The 19,354-nt window shown below is 39.9% G+C and overlaps 3 protein-coding genes across 3 annotated transcripts; 2 read left to right on the top strand and 1 right to left on the bottom strand.

Moving 5' to 3' along the window:
- Nucleotides 1-277: 277 nt before the first annotated feature.
- LOC116862010 (olfactory receptor-like protein DTMT) lies at nucleotides 278-1,222 on the top strand. The gene has a single exon (XM_032849013.1). It carries the CDS (start codon nucleotides 278-280, stop codon nucleotides 1,220-1,222), a length of 945 nt encoding a protein of 314 aa, XP_032704904.1.
- Nucleotides 1,223-10,023: 8,801 nt separating this feature from the next.
- Nucleotides 10,024-10,980, top strand: LOC116862009 (olfactory receptor-like protein DTMT). The gene has a single exon (XM_032849012.1). The coding sequence runs from the start codon at nucleotides 10,024-10,026 to the stop codon at nucleotides 10,978-10,980; it is 957 nt and encodes a 318-aa protein (XP_032704903.1).
- A 4,710-nt stretch (nucleotides 10,981-15,690) lies between these two features.
- Nucleotides 15,691-16,635, bottom strand: LOC116862007 (olfactory receptor 1L4-like). Its single transcript, XM_032849011.1, has one exon. It carries the CDS (start codon nucleotides 16,633-16,635, stop codon nucleotides 15,691-15,693), a length of 945 nt encoding a protein of 314 aa, XP_032704902.1.
- Nucleotides 16,636-19,354: the final 2,719 nt, after the last annotated feature.

Below are 19,354 nucleotides of genomic sequence, written 5' to 3'. Positions count from 1 at the left end.
GTATTCCCTTTCTCGCTGTGTCTCTATCAAATAAAAAAATAAAATCTTTTTAAAAATTTTGGAACATTATTAAAAGGAAGTGATGAAAAGTCATTTCTGATCATAGAGATTCTGTCCTTAGAGATTTGGAGTATAGAAATGGTAATTATTGTGATGAGAATTATATAAAGTATCTTTACAGAGCACCTAACAGATTATGTATCACAGAAATATGTTCAGTTTTAAATTCATGTTTTAATGGACACTTTTTTCCTCCTAAAGATACTGAAGACAGAGCATGACAAGAAAGAATCAAACTGTCATCTCAGAATTTGTCCTCTTGGGCCTGCCCATTGATTCAGACCAGCGAGACCTGTTCTATGCCCTGTTCCTGACCATGTATGTTACCACCGTCCTGGGGAACCTTCTCATCATCATCCTCATTCGCCTGGACTCCCACCTCCACATGCCCATGTATTTGTTTCTCAGCAATTTATCCTTCTCTGACCTCTGCTTCTCGTCTGTCACAATGCCCAAATTGCTGCAGAACATGCAGAGCCAAGTCCCATCCATCCCCTATGCTGGCTGCCTGACCCAGATGTACTTCTTCCTGTTTTTCGGAGACCTGGAGAGCTTCCTCTTGGTGGCCATGGCCTATGACCGATTCGTGGCCATCTGCTTCCCTCTGCACTATACCACCATCATGAGCCCCAAGCTCTGTCTCTCGCTGGTGGTGCTTTCCTGGGTGCTGACCATGTTCCATGCTATGTTACACACTCTGCTCATGGCCAGATTGTGGTTTTGTGAAGACAACAAAGTCCCCCACTTTTTCTGTGATTTGTCTGCTCTGCTGAAGCTGGCCTGCTCTGACACTCGAGTTAATGAGTTGGTGATATTTATCATGGGAGGGCTTGTTGTCATCATCCCATTCCTGCTCATCATCATGTCTTATGCAAGGATTGTGTCCTCCATCCTCAAGGTCCCTTCTGCTAGGGGTATTCACAAAGCCTTCTCCACCTGTGGCTCCCACCTATCTGTGGTGTCACTGTTCTATGGGACAATTATTGGTCTCTATTTATGCCCCTCAGCTAATAATTCTACTGTTAAGAAGACTGTCATGGCCATGATGTACACTGTGGTCACCCCCATGCTGAATCCCTTCATCTATAGTTTGAGAAACAGAGACATGAAGGGAGCCCTGGGAAGAGTCTTTTGTAGAAAGAAAATTATCTTCTCTGCATGATGGTAACATTTTATATTTTTACATATTTCTATCTAGTAGATATAATAATTTTGGAGTATTATTCCAGATTTTTTTCCTTACCGTGGAAACATTCTGTTAAAATGATATGGTAGTTATTCAATATGTAAAAGAAATGAAATTGAGCTATTCAGTTGAACTAGGGGAGAGAGGTCTTGGTGACCTCCTGGCTAAGCCTTCCTCTTTGTGTTCCGCAGGTGATTCTGGCAAAGTGTAGTTTAAGAATTCCTGTTTTAAACGATCTTCATGCCTTACATTCTTTAACTAATTTTTCATGGGAGACTATGTTCCTTTTTTAAGCCAGAACTCTGCTTTCATTGTGGTATAATTTTATAAAATAATTCTCTATACTCTAAGGTCAATACTAAATGACATCCAGAATCTCCACCTCCCAGCCTCCCTCTTAATGTCTCCTAGTTACCTCTCTCTGCATAAGATTCACATCATTTTATCTCTTAACCTTTCCCCCCTCCTTATTTGTTTTCATGTCTTCTCTGTTTTCTGACTGGCCTGAGCTGAAATGGATTTTTCTAGCCCTTGCTACAAGAGTCTATTTTGTCTTTACCTGGGAATAAGAAATACCGAGGGGACCTAAAATTTTCCCCAGGAGTGGGGAAAGAAGTTGAAAGCTAGTAAACAAGTTCAGAGTTTAAGGATGCCTCTTTTCTGTTTGGTATTTTCTGTTCGGTAATTTATATAATTTGGTTCATAAAAGAACTTTGTATCTATGTTTTTATCCTACCCTGAACCTCATGACAATCCCAAGGAATAGATATGGTTATTATTTTGTAGACTGAAAAGCATGTTGTTCAATTTCTTGTCAAGTCACACAGTGTGTCAATTGTTGAATCTATGTAATATCCCAAATTGTGATTTTATTATTTCTTTTCATAGGCTTTCACTTTAGAAAGAAAGAGAGCACTCATTAATAACAAACCAAAACTAAACCAAATAAAACAACCCCCCCCCAAAAAAAAAACCCAGAAACCAAAATTCTCTTAGCTCCATTTATGGCATGGACTAGTTTTCCAACCTCAGTCCATTTGTGTCCTCAGTTGTCCTCTCTAAGCTATGGCATCCAAATGTACCATTTTCATTCTCAAGTACATTCTGGTGACCTCCACGTCTCTGTCTGAAGTCAAGACTTTGTCCAAACTGTTATTGTCATCTGCCCTTTGGATATCTCCACTTGAGGCTCTATGAACTGTTCAAGCTCAACATGCACCATATTGAACTCTTCATGTTCCTTCAAATCTGCTCTTTGTCCTTTATTCTATATCTTCATTTATGTCACTTTATACTCAGTTACCAGAACAGCCATACAATCTTTCATGATACATTTTCACTTAATATTGTATTTCTTAAAATAGCTTATTGTATCCATGAGGCAACTAAGGTAACACTAATTTCTATAATGGATAAATACTGAAATCTCAGTGCCATCATACAACAGATATATAGTGACAAGAAAAAAGATTAAATTAATGCACTTTCCTCCACAACAGAAAATTCCATTAACAAGAAAATGAAAAATAGACCCTATTCTCAATAGCCATGGAATTTATGTTCAATAATATAAGAAAAAAATTTTAAAACTACTGAAAGATATTAAAGAATACCACAATAAGTGGACATACACAATGACCCTGGATGTGTCCTTTTAAACAGATTGGGGAGAGTAATTTTATACACTAAAGTAGATCCATTTAAAATTGTACATTTTGATGAGTTTTGAAACCTCATTATTTTAACAACATCAGTTATCCTAAAACATTCAGTACAATCCAAGTTAAATTCTCAAAAGAATTATTTTTGTGGAAACTGACAAGCTTATATTGATGTTTGACACATTTGACCACATAAAAAAGAGGAAACTTATCTAAGACAAAAGATAACATAAACAAACTTGAAGGAAAATTGACAGACAGTAATATGCCTAAAACACAAGATTAAAATTCAGAATATACAAAGAACACTTACAAGTCATATAAAAATAAAACAAACTGAATGCCTTGAATATATGGTAACTTAATCTTTGATAAAGGAAGAAAGAATATCAAATAGGAATAATACAGTCTCTTCAACAAATGGTGTTGGCAAAGTTGGACAGCCACATGCAGAAGAAGGAAACAGGACCACTTTCCTAAAGCATACACAAAAATAAATTCAAAATGAACTAAAGACCTAACTCTGAGCCCTGAAAGCATAAAAATCCTAGAAGAGAGGAAAGGCAGTGATATTTCTTGACATCTGCTGTAGCAACATTTTCTACATATGTCTCCTGCAGCAGGGGTTATAAAAGCAAAAATAAACTATTGGTACTACATCAAAATGAAAAGCTTCTGCACAGCAAAGGAAACAACCAATAAAACTAAAAGGCAACCAACAGAATGGGAGAAGATATTTGCAAGTGACATATCTGATAAAGGGTTGGTATTCAAAATAAAGAACTGATACAACTCAATACCCCAAAACCAAATAATCCAATTAAAAACAAGCAAAAAAGGGCACCTGGGTGGCTCAGTGGGTTAAAGTCTCTGCCTTCGGCTCAGGTCATGATCCCAGGGTCCTGGGTTCGAGCCCCACATTGGGCTCTCTGCTCAGCAGGGTGTCTGCTTCCCTCTCTCTCCCTCTGCCTATCTCTCTGCCTACTTGTGATCTCTGTCAAATAAATAAATAAAATCTTTTAATAAAAAAGCAAAAAGAAGACATACAGATGGCTAACAGACATGTGAAAAGATGCTTAACATCACTCACTATTAGGGAAATCCAAATAAAAAATACAGTGAACTATCACCTCACACCTGTCAGAAAGGCTAAAAATCAGCAACGCAAGAAGCAACAAGAGCTGACAAGGATGTGAAGAAAAAGGAAGCCTCTTGTACTCTTGGTGGAATACAAACTGGTGCAACCACTGTGGAAAACAGTATGGAGTTTTCTCAAAAAGTTAAAAGTGGAACTGTCCTATGATCCAATACACACGACTATTTACCTCCCAAAATACCAAAACACTAATTCAAAGGGACAAAGGGATACACACATCCCTATGTTTATAGCAGCATATTTACAATAACCAAATGATGGAAGCAACTCAATTGTCCATCAGTAGGTGAATGGATAAAAAAAAATATGGTAAATATATACACACAATGGAATATTTTTCAGCCTCTTAACTACAGAGAACTGATGGTTACCAGAGGGGAAGTGAGCAGGAGGATGAATGAAATAGGTGATGGAGATTAAAGAGTTGTTGTAATGAGCACTGGGTGATGAATTGAATTGTTAAATCATTACATTGTATACCTGAAATTAATATAACAGTCTATGTTAACTATACTGAAATTAGAATAAAAACTTAATACATTAAAAATATTAACAGAAAATCCATGAAGATCTCATGAAACAAACTGGGGGTTGATGGAGTGGAGGGGTGTGGGAGGGATGGGTGGCTGGGTGATGTACACTGGAGAGGGTATGTGCTGTAGTGCGCACTGTGAATTGTGTAAGACTGATGAATCACAGACTTGTACCCCTGAAACAAACAAAACATTATATGTTAATGAAAAAAAGAAAATTCATGAAGAATAAACAGTATGAAAAGATGTTTGACTTCAATGATAACCAGGAAAAAGAAAATTGAAAAACTAACATTTGATAATTGAATGACCACGTAATTGACAAATATATAAATGATTGAATTTCTATTTTAATAGTGAAATGTGGGAATAGAGATTTTAAGAGATAAAATCCTGTGTCATTACACCTATAACATTCAAAACAAAAGCTACAAGCTTAATTTCAAATTAGTTTGTTTTGTTTATACTCCATCAGTTGCTCAAATCTGTTCATATCTCATTCATTCATATTTATAGCACATATCAAACACTCTCTCCCTTCTAATCATTAACCCCATCCCCTCCTTCCTCTTTCTTTCTCTCCTTTTCTTTCTTCTTCTTCTTTTTAAAATGGCTGATCCACGTTGAATCACTATATTGTACACCTGAAATTAACACTGTATGTTAAAAGAAATTAAAAACTTAAAAAAATAAGTAAAATGGCTGATCTATTTAAGATAATTTTCAGTCATCAAGACAGCCACCAAATTCAGCATTTAGGGTCTCCTAGAAACAAGAACATTTTCATACATAATTACAATACCATTATCACACCTGAGATATTAAACATTAATATACATATATTTAATACAAACTAAATACAAATTTCTCCAATGATAAAGACTTGGTTTTGGTTGGGGGGACACATGGGTGGCTCAGTCGTTAAGCATCTGCCTTGGCTCAGGTCCTGATCCTAGTCCTGGGATTGAGCTCTGCCTCAGGCTCCCTGCTCAGCGGGAAGCCTGCTTCTCCCTCTCCCACTCCCCCTGTTTGTGTTCCCTCTCTCACTGTGTCTCTGTCAAATAAATAAATAAAATCTTTTTAAAAAAAACATTTGTTTTTATTAGATGTTTGTTAACATATAATTCACATACTATACCATTTATCCATTTAAAATATAAAATTAATTTTTATATACTCAGAATTGTGTAACCATCACCATAATCAATTTTAGAACATTTTCATAAACCCCCCAAAAAATCTCATTAACAATCACTACCCATTTTCCCCTAGCAATCACCAGCTTACTTGGCGGATTTGCCTGTTCTTGATATTTCATATAAATCATATCATATAATATGTTGCTCTTGGGATTGTCTTCTTTTAATTGGCATAATGTTTTCAAGGTTTATCCATATTATGGTATGTAACAGTACTTTATTTCATTGCTGAAAAATATTCCACTGTCTGGATACACCACATTCTTTCCAGTCATCAGCTGATGGTGGTTTCCACATTGGGGCTGTTGTGACTGGTGCTGCTCTGAACATTCATGTACAAGTATTTGTTAGTACTTCAGTTTTTTTAGGTATATACTGTTGGGTCCCCCAATAATGGGTCCGTGATTAAAGGAGCGAGCCTGATACAAAGCAAAGGTCAAGCAAAGCTTTATTTTGCGCTGAGCATCGAGAATCAAACCGTTCGGCTGAGAGAGTGCTACCCCTCCCTGCCTCACAGACTAACTTTTATAGAGCAAAGGCCATGTGGTTGGGCCTGGCCACACACAGGTAGCCAATGAGATTGCAATACACAGAGAAAGCTGCACAGTCATGCTAGGTCCCACACGGGTGGCCAATTGAACTACAAGTCACCCCATAGTAGACATTTGAACTAGCCTAACATCTTGGTGAGAATTGGTGCCCAAAAGCGGAGCCCACACTCCTTGGTAGCTAGGGAGACAGTATGCGCGCTTTACTGATTGGATGTCTCCACTGACCCGACTCAACCCTGCATTCAGGCTGTTCATCTCCACCTGACCTGACCGGCCCTTGTATTTGGGCTTTGATACCTGGGACTGGTTTCCTGGACTTGCTTTTAAGTAATTTCCCTTGGCGGGGCGGGGGGGCGGGGCAGGGTCAATTTAGGTTTTACTGCATAAACAACAAAATGGCTGTTCAACCGAGGTGGGGCCGCTCTGGCTGACTAGGCCCTTACAATACCAAGGAGGGTAACTGCTGGATCATTTGGCAGTTCTATGTTTAACATTTTGAGGAATAACCAAACTGTATCACTCACCTTCCCCCCTTCCAATGACCCTTCTCTTCTGCCTGCTTCCTAGCACAGGGCGCTATACCTCAGCCACACTGAACTCCCTTTGCCTTTAAAAAGCTCCAGGCTCTCTCACCTCTGAGTTTTTCCATATGCTATTTCCTCTCTAGACGCTTTCATTTTCTTTTTCTGGAGAACTCCTCAGATTCTGCTTAAACTTCATTAAAAAAAAAAAGTCTTCTCTGACCTAATGGATAAGGTTAGGTGTCCTTTGTATGCACTCTTTTTTTTTTTTTAAGATTTTATTTATTTATTTAACAGAGAAAGATCACAAGCAGGCAGAGAGAAAGGGGGAGGCAGGCTCCCCATGAAGCAGAGAGCCCGATGTAGGGCTTGATCCCAGGACCCTGAGATCATGACCTGAGCTGAAAGCAGAGGCTTTAACCCATTGGGCCACCCAGGCACCCCCTTAATATGCACTCTTAACACATCTAGTATTTTCCCTCTGATAATATTTGTGATGCTTGGCAGTAGCTTGTTTAGTTACCACGTCTGCCAGCTATCTAGCTGGTCTTTGAGGGCAGGAACAATGTCTACCTTGGTTTTTCCCACAGTTGTGAGCTCAGTGCCTTGTACATGGTAGGTACCCAGTAAATATTTCTAGAAGAAATGCATTAATGAACTAATAGATTAAGGATTTCCTGGGTGAATCAATTGACACAATGCTTGCTATCATGGAGCTTAAAGCCCACCTGAGAAGAGAGGGTTGGTATATGTGGAAGAAATCACTGGACAACACATAACAGTGGTGACCAAGTGCTACAGTATTTGACTTTGATAACTGTTGTAGCGGACAGATATTGGCAGAAGGTAAAGAAGGTAGATATTAGTGTGGGCTGTAATGGCTGGGGAAAGCTTTCTTGAGATCAGACTTAGAGTAAACCCAGAATTTTGTCTCAGGGTATGACTTACTCAGAAATGTGCAGGAGTAAGGGTGGATGGAAGGACTGGGTTTGTTAATAATGAGTTTCTTTGGGACCCAGGGATCCCAGGGGTCAGAGCATTATAGAAGAGAGGAGTTGGAAGACAATGGCAGGGCCTCTAGCTGATGGGGAAGTAACAAACAGGAGGCAGGCTCTGGAGCCACACTAAGACAAGCTGGGTAAACTGGGAGGGGGTTCAGAAGAGGTAGTTACTCCAAAAAATCCCCTTTAACAGATTAAATTAAGATTCCATAATTATGCAGTGAAACTCTTGCAGGATGATTTAGAAGTCATCAGCCTCATTGTTTTCCTCTCTCAACAGCGATTCCTGTCTCTGAGTATAACTGGGAATCATCAGAGCTATTAGTGGGAAAAAATAAATTGTATGTTTGTGGAGTACTATACTTTGCAAGTGCCAATCATTCCAAACCTGCAATTCTGCAAGGTAGGTAAGATTCACTAATGATGAAGTGTAAGGTTGGAAGAGTTCAACAATTTGCCAAGGTCACAGGCCAGTAAATGATGGAGTCTGATTCCTGTGGGCTCCTAAATGTTTTGCTTGGGGGTGAGGTAAACAGAGTGTAAAAGACCATTTTGGGAGCCCCTTTCCATGAAGCCAGTTTTCCTCACCCTCCATTGAGTTATCCTAGTATTATTATCTTTAGCTAGGGATAGATTTAAGTCATAACTTCAGAGGAAATCCTCACTCTTTGGGTTCCAAAGGTTTGTCCCTTCTGGGCCAGTAGTTTCTTCCACCCCACAAAACCCCTTTTCACTTACTTCACTTGCACCAAGGTGTTCTGCTCATGGATAGTGTGGGGGATAGAGATGAGGGTAGGGGTACTTGGGAAAATACTGCATCCTCATCACAGAACTTAATGATGGCAGTAGTAAATCTTACCAATGCCACACTTGGTCTTAACTTTCTTTGGCAGAATAAATTAGGTACTGTTGTGTTCCTATTGAGCTGATTGGAGAACTCTGACTAACGGAGATTAAGTTTCTTGGCCAGCACACACACACACACAAAACTGAAATCTTGCCATTTGCAACAACGTGAATGGAACTAGAGGGTATTATGCTGAGCGAAATAAGTTAATCAGAGAAAGACAATTATCATATGATCTCACTGATACAAGGAATTTGAGAAAAAAGACAGAAGATCATAGGGGAAGGGAGGGAAAAATGAAACAAAACCAGAGAGGGAGACAAACCATAAGAGACTCTTAATCTCAGGAAATAAACTGAGGGTTGCTGAAGGGGAAGGGGGTAAGAGGGAGGGGGTAGCTGGGTGAGGGACATTGGGGAGGGTATGTGGTATGGTGAGAAAAAAAATTGTTTTTTAAATAAATTAAATTTTAAAAAAAGTTTCTTGGCCAGGTCATGGTACAGGTTTGGGTGTAGTAAGGTGATCGCAGGTTGCTTGGCTCCAGGGCCCAGCACTTAAATGCACACTGGGGTCCTCCCAAACTCAGCTGCTTACCCTGCTATCCATCTCATTCCTTCTCCCTTCTAACTCTTGCTTTTCTAACTAGTGTCCCCTGGGTCAATCAAGTCTTTTTTTTTTTTTTTTTTTTTTAAGTCTTGAAAGAGAAAACAGACAAGATTTTCATGTGGGTTAGGAGAGTATTAATCCAGGTAACAAAGAAATTAAAGTGGAGGAGCCATTTTTCTGGTAGTTCAAGTGTTTGGAACTGGATCTGAAGTTCTGGGGCCTGGGTTCTAGTGCCTACTGATGATGAGAGAACATCTAGTGCCTTCTAATCTGCAGCAACTCAGACCTTCATGCCATTCTGCAGTTTGGGGAACCCCCCATGGTTCTCAATGGTTCCCAGGCTGTGGCAGGTGCAGAACATGGGCTCAGATCAGTTTTGGCTCATCACCTCCTTTGCCACACCACTGAGGTGGGTGGTTGAGGGGGTGTGTAAACTGGGTGGGCAAACAAATAGATGGGCTTTTCTTTGGAGTAGGAGTGCTGGGTGCATTTTGGTGAGAAGGATGCAGGTGCTGATGGTTATGAGGTGGTAGAGCCTCACTTGGTTTTGCACACTCCTTGCTCCAGATAAAGCTGGTGGAGAGGCAGCTGGGGAGAATACACACACACACACACACACACACACACACACACATATACATATTCACACTTTCATACAAATCATTCTTAATTTTAAAAAGGTAAAACAAAAGCAATGTGAAAATGGGAAACCAAACTGCTGTCTCAGAATTCATTCTCTTGGGCCTACCCATTGATCCAAAGCAGCGAGACCTGTTCTATGCCCTGTTACTGGCCATGTATGTTACCACCGTCCTAGGGAATCTTCTCATCATCATCCTCATTTGTCTGGACTCCCACCTCCACACACCCATGTATTTGTTTCTCAGCAATTTATCCTTCTCTGACCTCTGCTTCTCGTCTGTCACAATGCCCAAATTGCTGCAGAACATGCAGAGCCAAGTCTCATCCATCCCCTATGCTGGCTGCCTGACCCAGATGTACTTCTTCCTGCTTTTTGCAGACCTGGAGAGCTTCCTCTTGGTGGCCATGGCCTATGACCGCTATGTGGCCATCTGTTTCCCCCTGCACTACACCACCATCATGAGCCCCAAGCTCTGTCTGTCCCTGGTGGTGCTGTCCTGGCTGCTGACTACTTTTATCTCATTATTGCACACCCTGCTCATGGCTCGGCTGTCTTTCTGTGCTGATAATGTGATCCCTCACTTTTTCTGTGATATGTCAGCTCTGCTAAAGTTGGCCTGCTCTGACATTCAGATAAATGAAATGGTAATCTTTATTTTGGGAGGGCTCATCATTATTGTGCCATTTCTGTTGATCTCTTCATCCTATGCACGGATTGTGTCCTCCATCCTCAAGGTCCCTTCTGCCAGGGGCATCCGCAAGACCTTCTCCACCTGTGGCTCCCACCTCTCTGTGGTGTCTCTCTTCTATGGGACAATCATTGGCCTCTATTTGTGCCCATCAGCTAATAATTCTATCGTTAATGAGATTGTCATGGCTGTGATGTACACTGTTGTCACCCCCATGCTGAACCCCTTCATCTACAGCCTGAGGAATCAGGACATAAAGGGAGCTTTGGGAAGAGCCTTTTCAAAGTGGACAATACAGCTTTTTTGGGACAGAGACTCTAAAGATTAAAGTATGTTTTCAAACAGTAGATGTAATATTGACAATGAGTAGTGTCTGTAAAGTCTAGTGGTACCCATGCTAATTCAGCCCTAATAGCATCTCTGGGGTTTTTCCCACATGTCACTAGTGGTGGGTCCATTGTACCTCTTGGGTTTACCACAGTTTCTGGGGGTGATGTACAACAAGACTGACATGTAGGGGACACTTAGAAATTATTATTCAAATTTGAATAAATACCACTCTAACCTTAGTGTTTACTGCACAAAAAGAAAAATGTTCAGTAGTTCCTAATTCTCTAAGAAGTAAATCCAAATTTCTCAACCACTTCAGTGCTTTGCTTCTGACAAATATGCTTATTGCATGAAGAATATCTTCTAATTTATTATGTACATCCTTTTGTAATTTTTTACTCTCCCAAGGATCATCATTTCTTCCCTTGTTGACCTATTCTGTACTTAATTTTCATTTCAGGTTTTGATTCACCTTTTTAATGACCACATTCTAAAATTTCTTTTTCCTTTGATTTGTTCTATCACTTGTCAGTTAATGACAGATTACTTCTTTTGATAATATTTATATTTTGGATGAGAATTTATCTTTTGAATTAAAATCATATGGTAAGCAATAAACCATGTGATTCTGTTATGAATTGTTAATTTATAGGAACTAAAATGGAAACCCATATACAGCCTAAGGTAGCACAAATAGTGACAGAGGGATTAGAATCTATTTATTACTCTCAGGTGGATTTTTCCTCTGAAATATTATGCTAAAATTTTGTGATGCTTTCTTCATTTATTTCTTTTTTTATGAAGTTTAAGTGTCTTGAAGACAGGTGCTCTATAATCTCTTCAATGATGAGTTCAGTGTCTTGTACTTACTAAATGTAGAATAGTAATTGATTTTATTTGAATGCATTTTCATATGTGTCTTGAAATTAATGTGTGCCTTTAAAAATCTCACCTTTTAAAAAAAGTCTTCCTAATAATTCCAACTTTGACCTTATTTCTTCTTCAAAAATTTTTGATTACAAAAAGAAAACATTCTCATTGAAAATTATCCAAAAAATAAAGAAAGAAATAATAAAGTGAGAATGTGAGGGTTCCCCAAAGTTCTGCTCTCCCCATGAAGGCAGTTAAAGTTTGGGGAATATTCAATATGCATAGATATTTTCTATGCAAAGACTAACTTTGCATGTAATAAATGAGATTAAATTATGCATTCCATTTTTTTATGTTGTTACATAAAATATATTTTGAGTTCATTATTTCATATAAAGACATATAATCCTTTTAGAATCTGTATTGTGTTTTGTTGAATGGATGCATTAACCATAACTTATTTAAATAATCTGGGTTGTTTTCAGTTCTTTATTATTTTGAACAATACTTCAATTTTATTGCCTGGTCCGTATGTTTTCTTGTGGACTTGTGCTTTGATTCTAAGGACACATTCTTAGAAATGGGCTTACTAGATCAAAAACATGTTATAATTGGGTAGAAGTTTCCAAATTGCCTCCAAGGAATTCTGCTAATGTATATTCCTTCCAAAAGTGAATGAGCATAGCTGTTTCTTTACATGTTCTCAACACTGGATTTTTTGTTCTCCAACTATTTATCAACCTAATATCAAAACATGAGATTTTACTATTTTTTTTAAAAGATTGATTTGTTTATTTGAGAGAGAGAGAAAGAAAAAAAAAAAACTCGAGCAGGGGGAGGGGCAGAGGGAAAGAATTTCCAGCAGACACCCCACTGAGCGAGGAGGCCAAGACAGGGCTCCATCTCAGGACCCTGGGATCATGACCTGAGACAAAATCAAGAGCCAGCTGCTTAACCTACTAAGCCACCCACGCACCCCGAGATTTTACCATTTTTAAATTGAATTTCTATACATATCAATAAAGTCAAACGTCCCTTTATATTAACTACTGTTCCTTGAGCGTGTAATTTGAGCACGTCCTTTGCTTTTAAGTCAATTTTCTTTTTTCTTGTGATGCCACTTTACCTATCTTGTAAACCACATTTCCCTCAGTCTGTTCAACTTCTGACTTTGGTAGTGATGCATTTTTCCCTCACTAAGATCATAAACTTCAAAGTAGACAAGTAAGTTGATTTTTATTTCTTGATATATATTTTTTCTTTGACAAGCTTGGAAAAGGGTTTTCTATCCCCAAATTAATGTTATTATTATCATTACCATCATTATTATTATCTCATTATTTTTTCTAGTTCTTGCAGTTTTAGTTTCTATATCTCTACTTTGATCCACCCAAAATTTTAAAGGCAACTGCCCCTTTTTTCTTCCCCCCTTCCTTATTGTCTTCACCTTCACAGATATGAAAAACTGATTTTATAATGTCCTAAGGCTCATGTACACCTCCTTATTATATTATTATTATTTTATTCATTTCTGGACTTATTATATTGACATCATTCTATCTATAACAGTACATGTTAGGTACCTTATGTGACAAGCCCTCCTGTATATTCTTCTCTTCCAAAACTTTCCTGACATTTTTCCTTTCAGATATGCTTTAGATCTATTTTGTTAAATTCCAATAAAAAAAAACCTATTAGGAAATTAACTGGAGTTACTTTGAATTATTACATTCATTTATGAATTAGAATTGGTTATTTATACAGTTGTCTTAAAAACTATAAATAACAAATATATTTCCATTTACTCCAAGTTTTCATTTCTCAGTTAAATTCTGTACACTTCTTAATTTGGTATATTGCTGTATATTGCTTTCTACATTTATTCCTAGGTATTTATTCCTAGGTATTTTACATTTTAAAAAAAATGTAAAAATGTAAAAAATGTAAAAAAAATGGGGGGTCACTATTGTGTTTTTAGACAAGTACTCTTTTTACATAGGAGTTACTGATTGTTTTGTATATCAATTTTACAGTAGTCCACCTTATTAAATTCTCTTTTATTTTCTAATAACGATTTTCAATTAAATATTTAAGCACTGAAGATACACAATCAAAGCTAATATCAGTATTGATAAGTATGAATAGTTTTTTCAAATACTTAGTTCTGTTATTTCTCTTTTCTAATTGCATTTGAATACCATTTCAAAAACTACATAAAATAATAGTTATTCTAAGGAGAGTTCAGATGTTAGTGTAAGGCCATACTCTTTATCCTTCAATAGTTTTGGATATCGAAGGGCATAGTTAACTTTCCCAACTTGTTTGGAGGTATTTTTGGAGAAGGTCCTTTGCAGAAGGGTCTACCAATGCATGGGGCCGCCATATCATGACAGCGCTAGTCTACAGAAGAGAGTCTAAAATTCTGTCTTTATCTCAGCATGCACACAAATGAGATGAACCATGAGAAACTCTGGACTCTGAGAAACAAACCGAGGGTTTTGGAGGGGAGGGAGGTAGGGGTTTGGGTGAGCCTGGTGGTGGGTATTATGGAAGGCATGTATTGCATGGAGCACTGGGTGTGGTGCATAAACAATGAATTTTGGAACACTGAAAATAAATATAAATAAATAAATACATGCACACAAACGCAAATCTTCTCAACCATGTTGGGCCATGAAGATCTGAAAAGTTCTTACACACACTGATGGAGTGCAGATGGAATTGAGAGTTAGTGTATCTCTAGGGACTATTAGGATAATGAGGGAGGAGACCATATAGCAGCAGCTCAAGTCAGAGCTCAGAACCAGAAAGAAGACATTGCTGAGTCTAACAGAATTGGTTTCTCTAAGCCTGTTTCCTCTCTTGTGCAATGAGAATAATAATATATTCCTCCTGGAATCTTGTGAGGATTAAAGGAAATATATGCAAAGAGTACTTACGTTAGTCCTCACTAAAGGTTATCTTTTATTATTTTTAGTACAAGGATATCATTACACTATTGTAATAGTGAAACCTTGGGAAGGCATAACTATCAATAAGGGGCTGGTTAAACTGAAGATAAAAATGAAGAAGTTCTATTTGTAGGGATAAGAAAAGATTTCCTGGACTACTATTTCATGAAAAGGGAAATTGCAAAATATGTAGAGAGAGAGACTACTATTTATGTGTCAAAAGCAGGGAGAGAAAGGTGGAGGAGGTATTGAACTGGTAACTGGGATAAAGGTGGAGATCGGATTGAATGATAGTTAAGAAGAATTTTATCTTTATTTCTATTTTTGAGTTCTTGCCATGAAAATGATGGATATATTATCTAGGGAATAGAATTTTAAAAAATTTTTATAAAAATTACATCTTCCCTTAAGTTTCCAGAAAAAGAGTTTGAAGATGGTGTGGTCTACACTGCAGCACCCTGTCCCCCTAAAAATAAACAAACAACAACAAAAAGGAACTCTTTTAAAAAACCTTATTACACTGCTTCTTGGGTTTCCTCTCCATCCACTAGGTTGCTGCCAGCCACACTCTTCCCTCTTCCTCTCCAGAAGCTACAAGACTCATTCCCTAGTACCCTGATTGCTCCCTTCGCTTTTCCAAAATTTAAAAGTAATCTCTATTTTTTAAACATTCAGACAATGAGGAAACGAATTTAGCTTATTGCTATGTACCCATCTCTGTAAAATAAACATATTGCCACCTTTGCTTCAGGTCTAATTTTTAATTTAACCATAAATAAGATGCTGCAGGATCAAAACTGCTAATGCTTTGCAAAGCTAGAAAAGGGAGGAGAGGTTCTTTTGTAATTGTTCTTATTCTTGAAATGCCTGTTAATCAGGAACTGCCCTCACAACTCTTGGGACACAGCCCTCCACCTGAGTCCCCTTTTTAGGGCGCCCTTGACCTCCTTGTTGCGAAGGCTGTAGATGAAAGGGTTCAAGGTTGGTGTGAGCACTGCGTAGACCACGCTGGCCAGGCGGTCGTAGCGGGCTGAGTAGGCAGATGATGGCCGGAAATAGACAGAAAGGACAGAGCCAAAGAAGAGCGACACCACCACCAGGTGGGCCCCACAGGTGGAGAAGGCACGGCGCCGGCCCACCGCTGACCGCACTCCCAGCACCGCAACGAGGATGAGAGCATAGGAGAGCGACACGAGGAGCAGCGGGGTGAGCACCACGGCCAGACCCTCAGAGAAGATGGCAGTTTCGGCGGCTGCCGTGTCCGAGGTCGCCAAGCTCAGCATCACGGTCATGTCACAGAAGAAGTGGCGCACAGGGGCAGGGCATGGGTACGAGAGAGCAGAGATGAGCAGCGTGTGAAGCAGTGAGTGCAGGTGGGCCACTGTCCAGGACGCTGCCACCAGCGCTGTGCAGCGCCAGGGCGTCATGACCACCCGGTAGTGCAAGGGGCGGCAGATGGCCACCGCGCGGTCATATGACATGGCTGCCAGCAGGTAGCTCTCGGTGATGCCCAGAGCCACGAAGAAGTACATCTGGGCAAAGCATCCCTGGAAGGACATGGCCTGGCCCGGGTGGAGCAGGCCGGCCAACAGTCTGGGGACTGTGACAGTAGTAAAGCAGACATCCACGAGGCTTAGGTGACCCAAAAAATAGTACATAGGGGAGCGGAGGGCCCCATCTGATCTCACCACCACCACCATGGTCAGGTTGCCCAGTGCATTGAGCAGAAAGACACCAAGGAAGAGCAGGAAGAGCAGGGGGTGAGTGTCAGTTCCATCCACCAGGCCCAGGAGGAGGAATTCCGGGGCTGGTGTGAAGTTGGCCAGGGCCATGGAGCAGCGGACAGGCGGGGCTGCAGAGAGCACAGAGGAGGAGCAGGCCTAAGTTCTGGTACCTCTAGCTAGGCTTCTGCATGTCCGGGTTCGTGTCCTATTTTCAAACCTCTGCTTGCTACAAAGGCTTAGAAACCACAACGCCCCCCCTCCCCCAGTTTTATGAAGAAACGGAATCTCAGAAGGGTGTCCTAAGGCCTTGGGTGCTTTCAAGCTGGGAGTAAATCAGATCTGATTTTGAGACCTGTCTCTACCACTCAGGTGGTGTGACCCCTCTGAATGTTTCTTTTTCTTTCCTTGAGGAAAATACTACTAGCTACCCCCAAAGTGTGTCATAAAGACAAAGTGGGTAAGAAATTGAAGGCACTTCTCCAAAGAAGATACACAAATGGCCAACAGACACATGAAAAAATGTTCAACGTCACTAGCCATCAGGGAAATACAAATCAAAATCACAAGGAGAGACCACCTTACACCAGTTAGAATGGCAAAAATTAACAAGACAGGAAACAAGTGTTGGTGAGGTTGTGGAGAAAGGGGAACCCTCTTACACTGTTCATGGGAATGCAAGCAGGAGCAGCCACTCTGGAAAACAGTATGGAGGTTCCTGAAAATGTTAAAAATAGAGCTACCTTACCACCCAGCCATTGCATTACTAGGTATTTACCCCAAAGATACAGATGTAGTAAAAAGAAGGGGCAACTGCATCCCAACGTTCATAGCAGTGATGTCCACAATAGCCAAAGTGTGGAAGGAGTGGAAATGTCCTTCAACAGATGAAGAGGATGTGGTCCATATACACAATGGAATATTATTCAGCCATTAGAAAGGATGAATACCCACCTTTTGCATCAACGTGGATGGAACTGGAAGGGATTATGCTAAGTGAAAAAAATCAAAGAGAAAGACAATTTTCATATGGTTTCAGTCATAGGTGGAATATAAGGAATAGAATGGAGGCACCGAGGAATAGAGGGAACTCTGAGTGGGAAGAAATCAGAGGGAGACAAACCAAACTCTGGACTCTAGGAAACAAACTGAGGGTTACAGAAGGGAGAGGGATGGGGGAACGGGGTAACTGGGTGATAGACTTTAAGGCACAGGGTGTTCTATGCAACTATTGAATTGTTGAACACCACAACAAAAAGTTATGATGTACTATGTACTATGCTGACTAAAGAAAAGAAAAGAAATGTAAAATACTTAGCACACCACCCAGCGCACAAAAATGTTACCCATCTACTTATCTACTATCTTTGTACCTATCACCTATCATCATTTGCTTAGTCAAATAAGTAGCTGAGGCAGAATTGGGACCCAGACATCTGAATACCAGTTAAAGTTTCGTAAAACACCTTATGGCATTTGCCATCCGTTTATTCACCACATATTGTGTGCTAACTCAGGAATGATTAAACTTTTCTGTCAAGGATATTAGAGTAAACACTTGAGGCTTGTGGACCAGTATTCAGCTCTGCCACTGTAGCAGGAAAACAGCCATTGATAATATGTAAATGAATGGCAATGGCTATGCCCCAATAAAACTTTATTTACAAAACAAGCAGAGGGGGCAGATTTAGCTTGTAAGACATAGTTTACTGAGCCCTGTGCTAGGTACTTTGGGGAACAGAGTGAGTCCTAGTTTTGCCTACAGTCTGACCTAGAGAAGATTGCAGTGTTGCACAGTTTACTAATTTCACGAACCATGTAAGAGTCAATAATTCCGCCGGAGGAGTCTGGGAAGAATTTAAAGAAGAGATGGGATTTGAATTGGGTCTTGGAGGATGAATAGAATTTGATACTAAAGACATGTTATGGTGTGGGAGGGGGAGGCATCCAGACAAGGGAAGGGGTTGTGTGGGGTTATTGGTAGAGGAGTTATAGAACGAAGAAGATAAAATTCATATATGATACTGGGGCAAGGCTTGTCTTTGTTCTGACCTCAGCTGACAGAAAACGTCAAAGTTTCTCAGTTAACCAAGTGATTCAATGATCTCAGAAACAAGGCACTCATTTTGTTCCCCACTCAATATGTTCCTTCAAACATATTTTCTCCCATTGCTCTAAAGTTTCTATAAATGTTCTATTTCTGGCCTTGTCTATTACCACTTTGCCAGGAAAAAGGGCCAGGCTTTGATGAGATCCCAGAGAGCAGACTCAGTGAGTTCTTAGCAGGAATGTTCCTTGCAAGAAGTCACTGGGGTTTGTTCTGTCTTGCCAGTGACCTAAACACAAAGTTCACCCAAGGAGTATTTGTTGAATGAAGCTTTTTAAAGAGCAATGAGAGAAAAAAGAGGGAAGGGAAGGTGAAAGAGAGGAGAAGATGGGCAACCTGCAGTGTCCACTCTTGTCGCTTCCCAGGAGAAACCCCAGATAAAGCCTATAGCCCATTTTTTCATTTCTTCTACATTTCTGCATTCATTTCTTCTGCATTCACTGTCACCCATTAGTTGTCCCAGGGAGTCATCTGCTTATGCCCACTCCACCATTTTCCCCAGCAAAAAGCCAAAGTATAGAAGAGCCAGGACCGTGTCACCTCTCCTGTCCATCTCCTCGTGAGGTGCAGGGCTTCGCAGAGCCCCTGAACTTCCCTCCCCACCTCTAAGTGGGCAGTTGTGGGATGTAGAGGAAAGGTCACTGCCTTTGTAGTCAGAGCCACCTGGGTTTTAACGCTGATTGGTTTTGTAAACATAGACCTACCTTCATTTCATCTCCACTC

This window comes from Lontra canadensis, unplaced genomic scaffold (genome assembly GCF_010015895.1).
Source record: "Lontra canadensis isolate GAN:19392208 unplaced genomic scaffold, GSC_riverotter_1.0 scaffold217, whole genome shotgun sequence".
Lineage (NCBI taxonomy): Eukaryota > Metazoa > Chordata > Mammalia > Carnivora > Mustelidae > Lontra > Lontra canadensis.
This window is presented reverse-complemented; position numbering and strand designations above follow the sequence as displayed.

Excerpts from the sequence above, each read along its gene's own strand:
- LOC116862010 (XM_032849013.1), top strand. The coding sequence starts at position 278 with ATGACAAGAAAGAATCAAACTGTCATCTCAGAATTTGTCCTCTTGGGC.
- LOC116862009 (XM_032849012.1), top strand. The coding sequence starts at position 10,024 with ATGGGAAACCAAACTGCTGTCTCAGAATTCATTCTCTTGGGCCTACCC.
- LOC116862007 (XM_032849011.1), bottom strand. The coding sequence starts at position 16,635 with ATGGCCCTGGCCAACTTCACACCAGCCCCGGAATTCCTCCTCCTGGGC.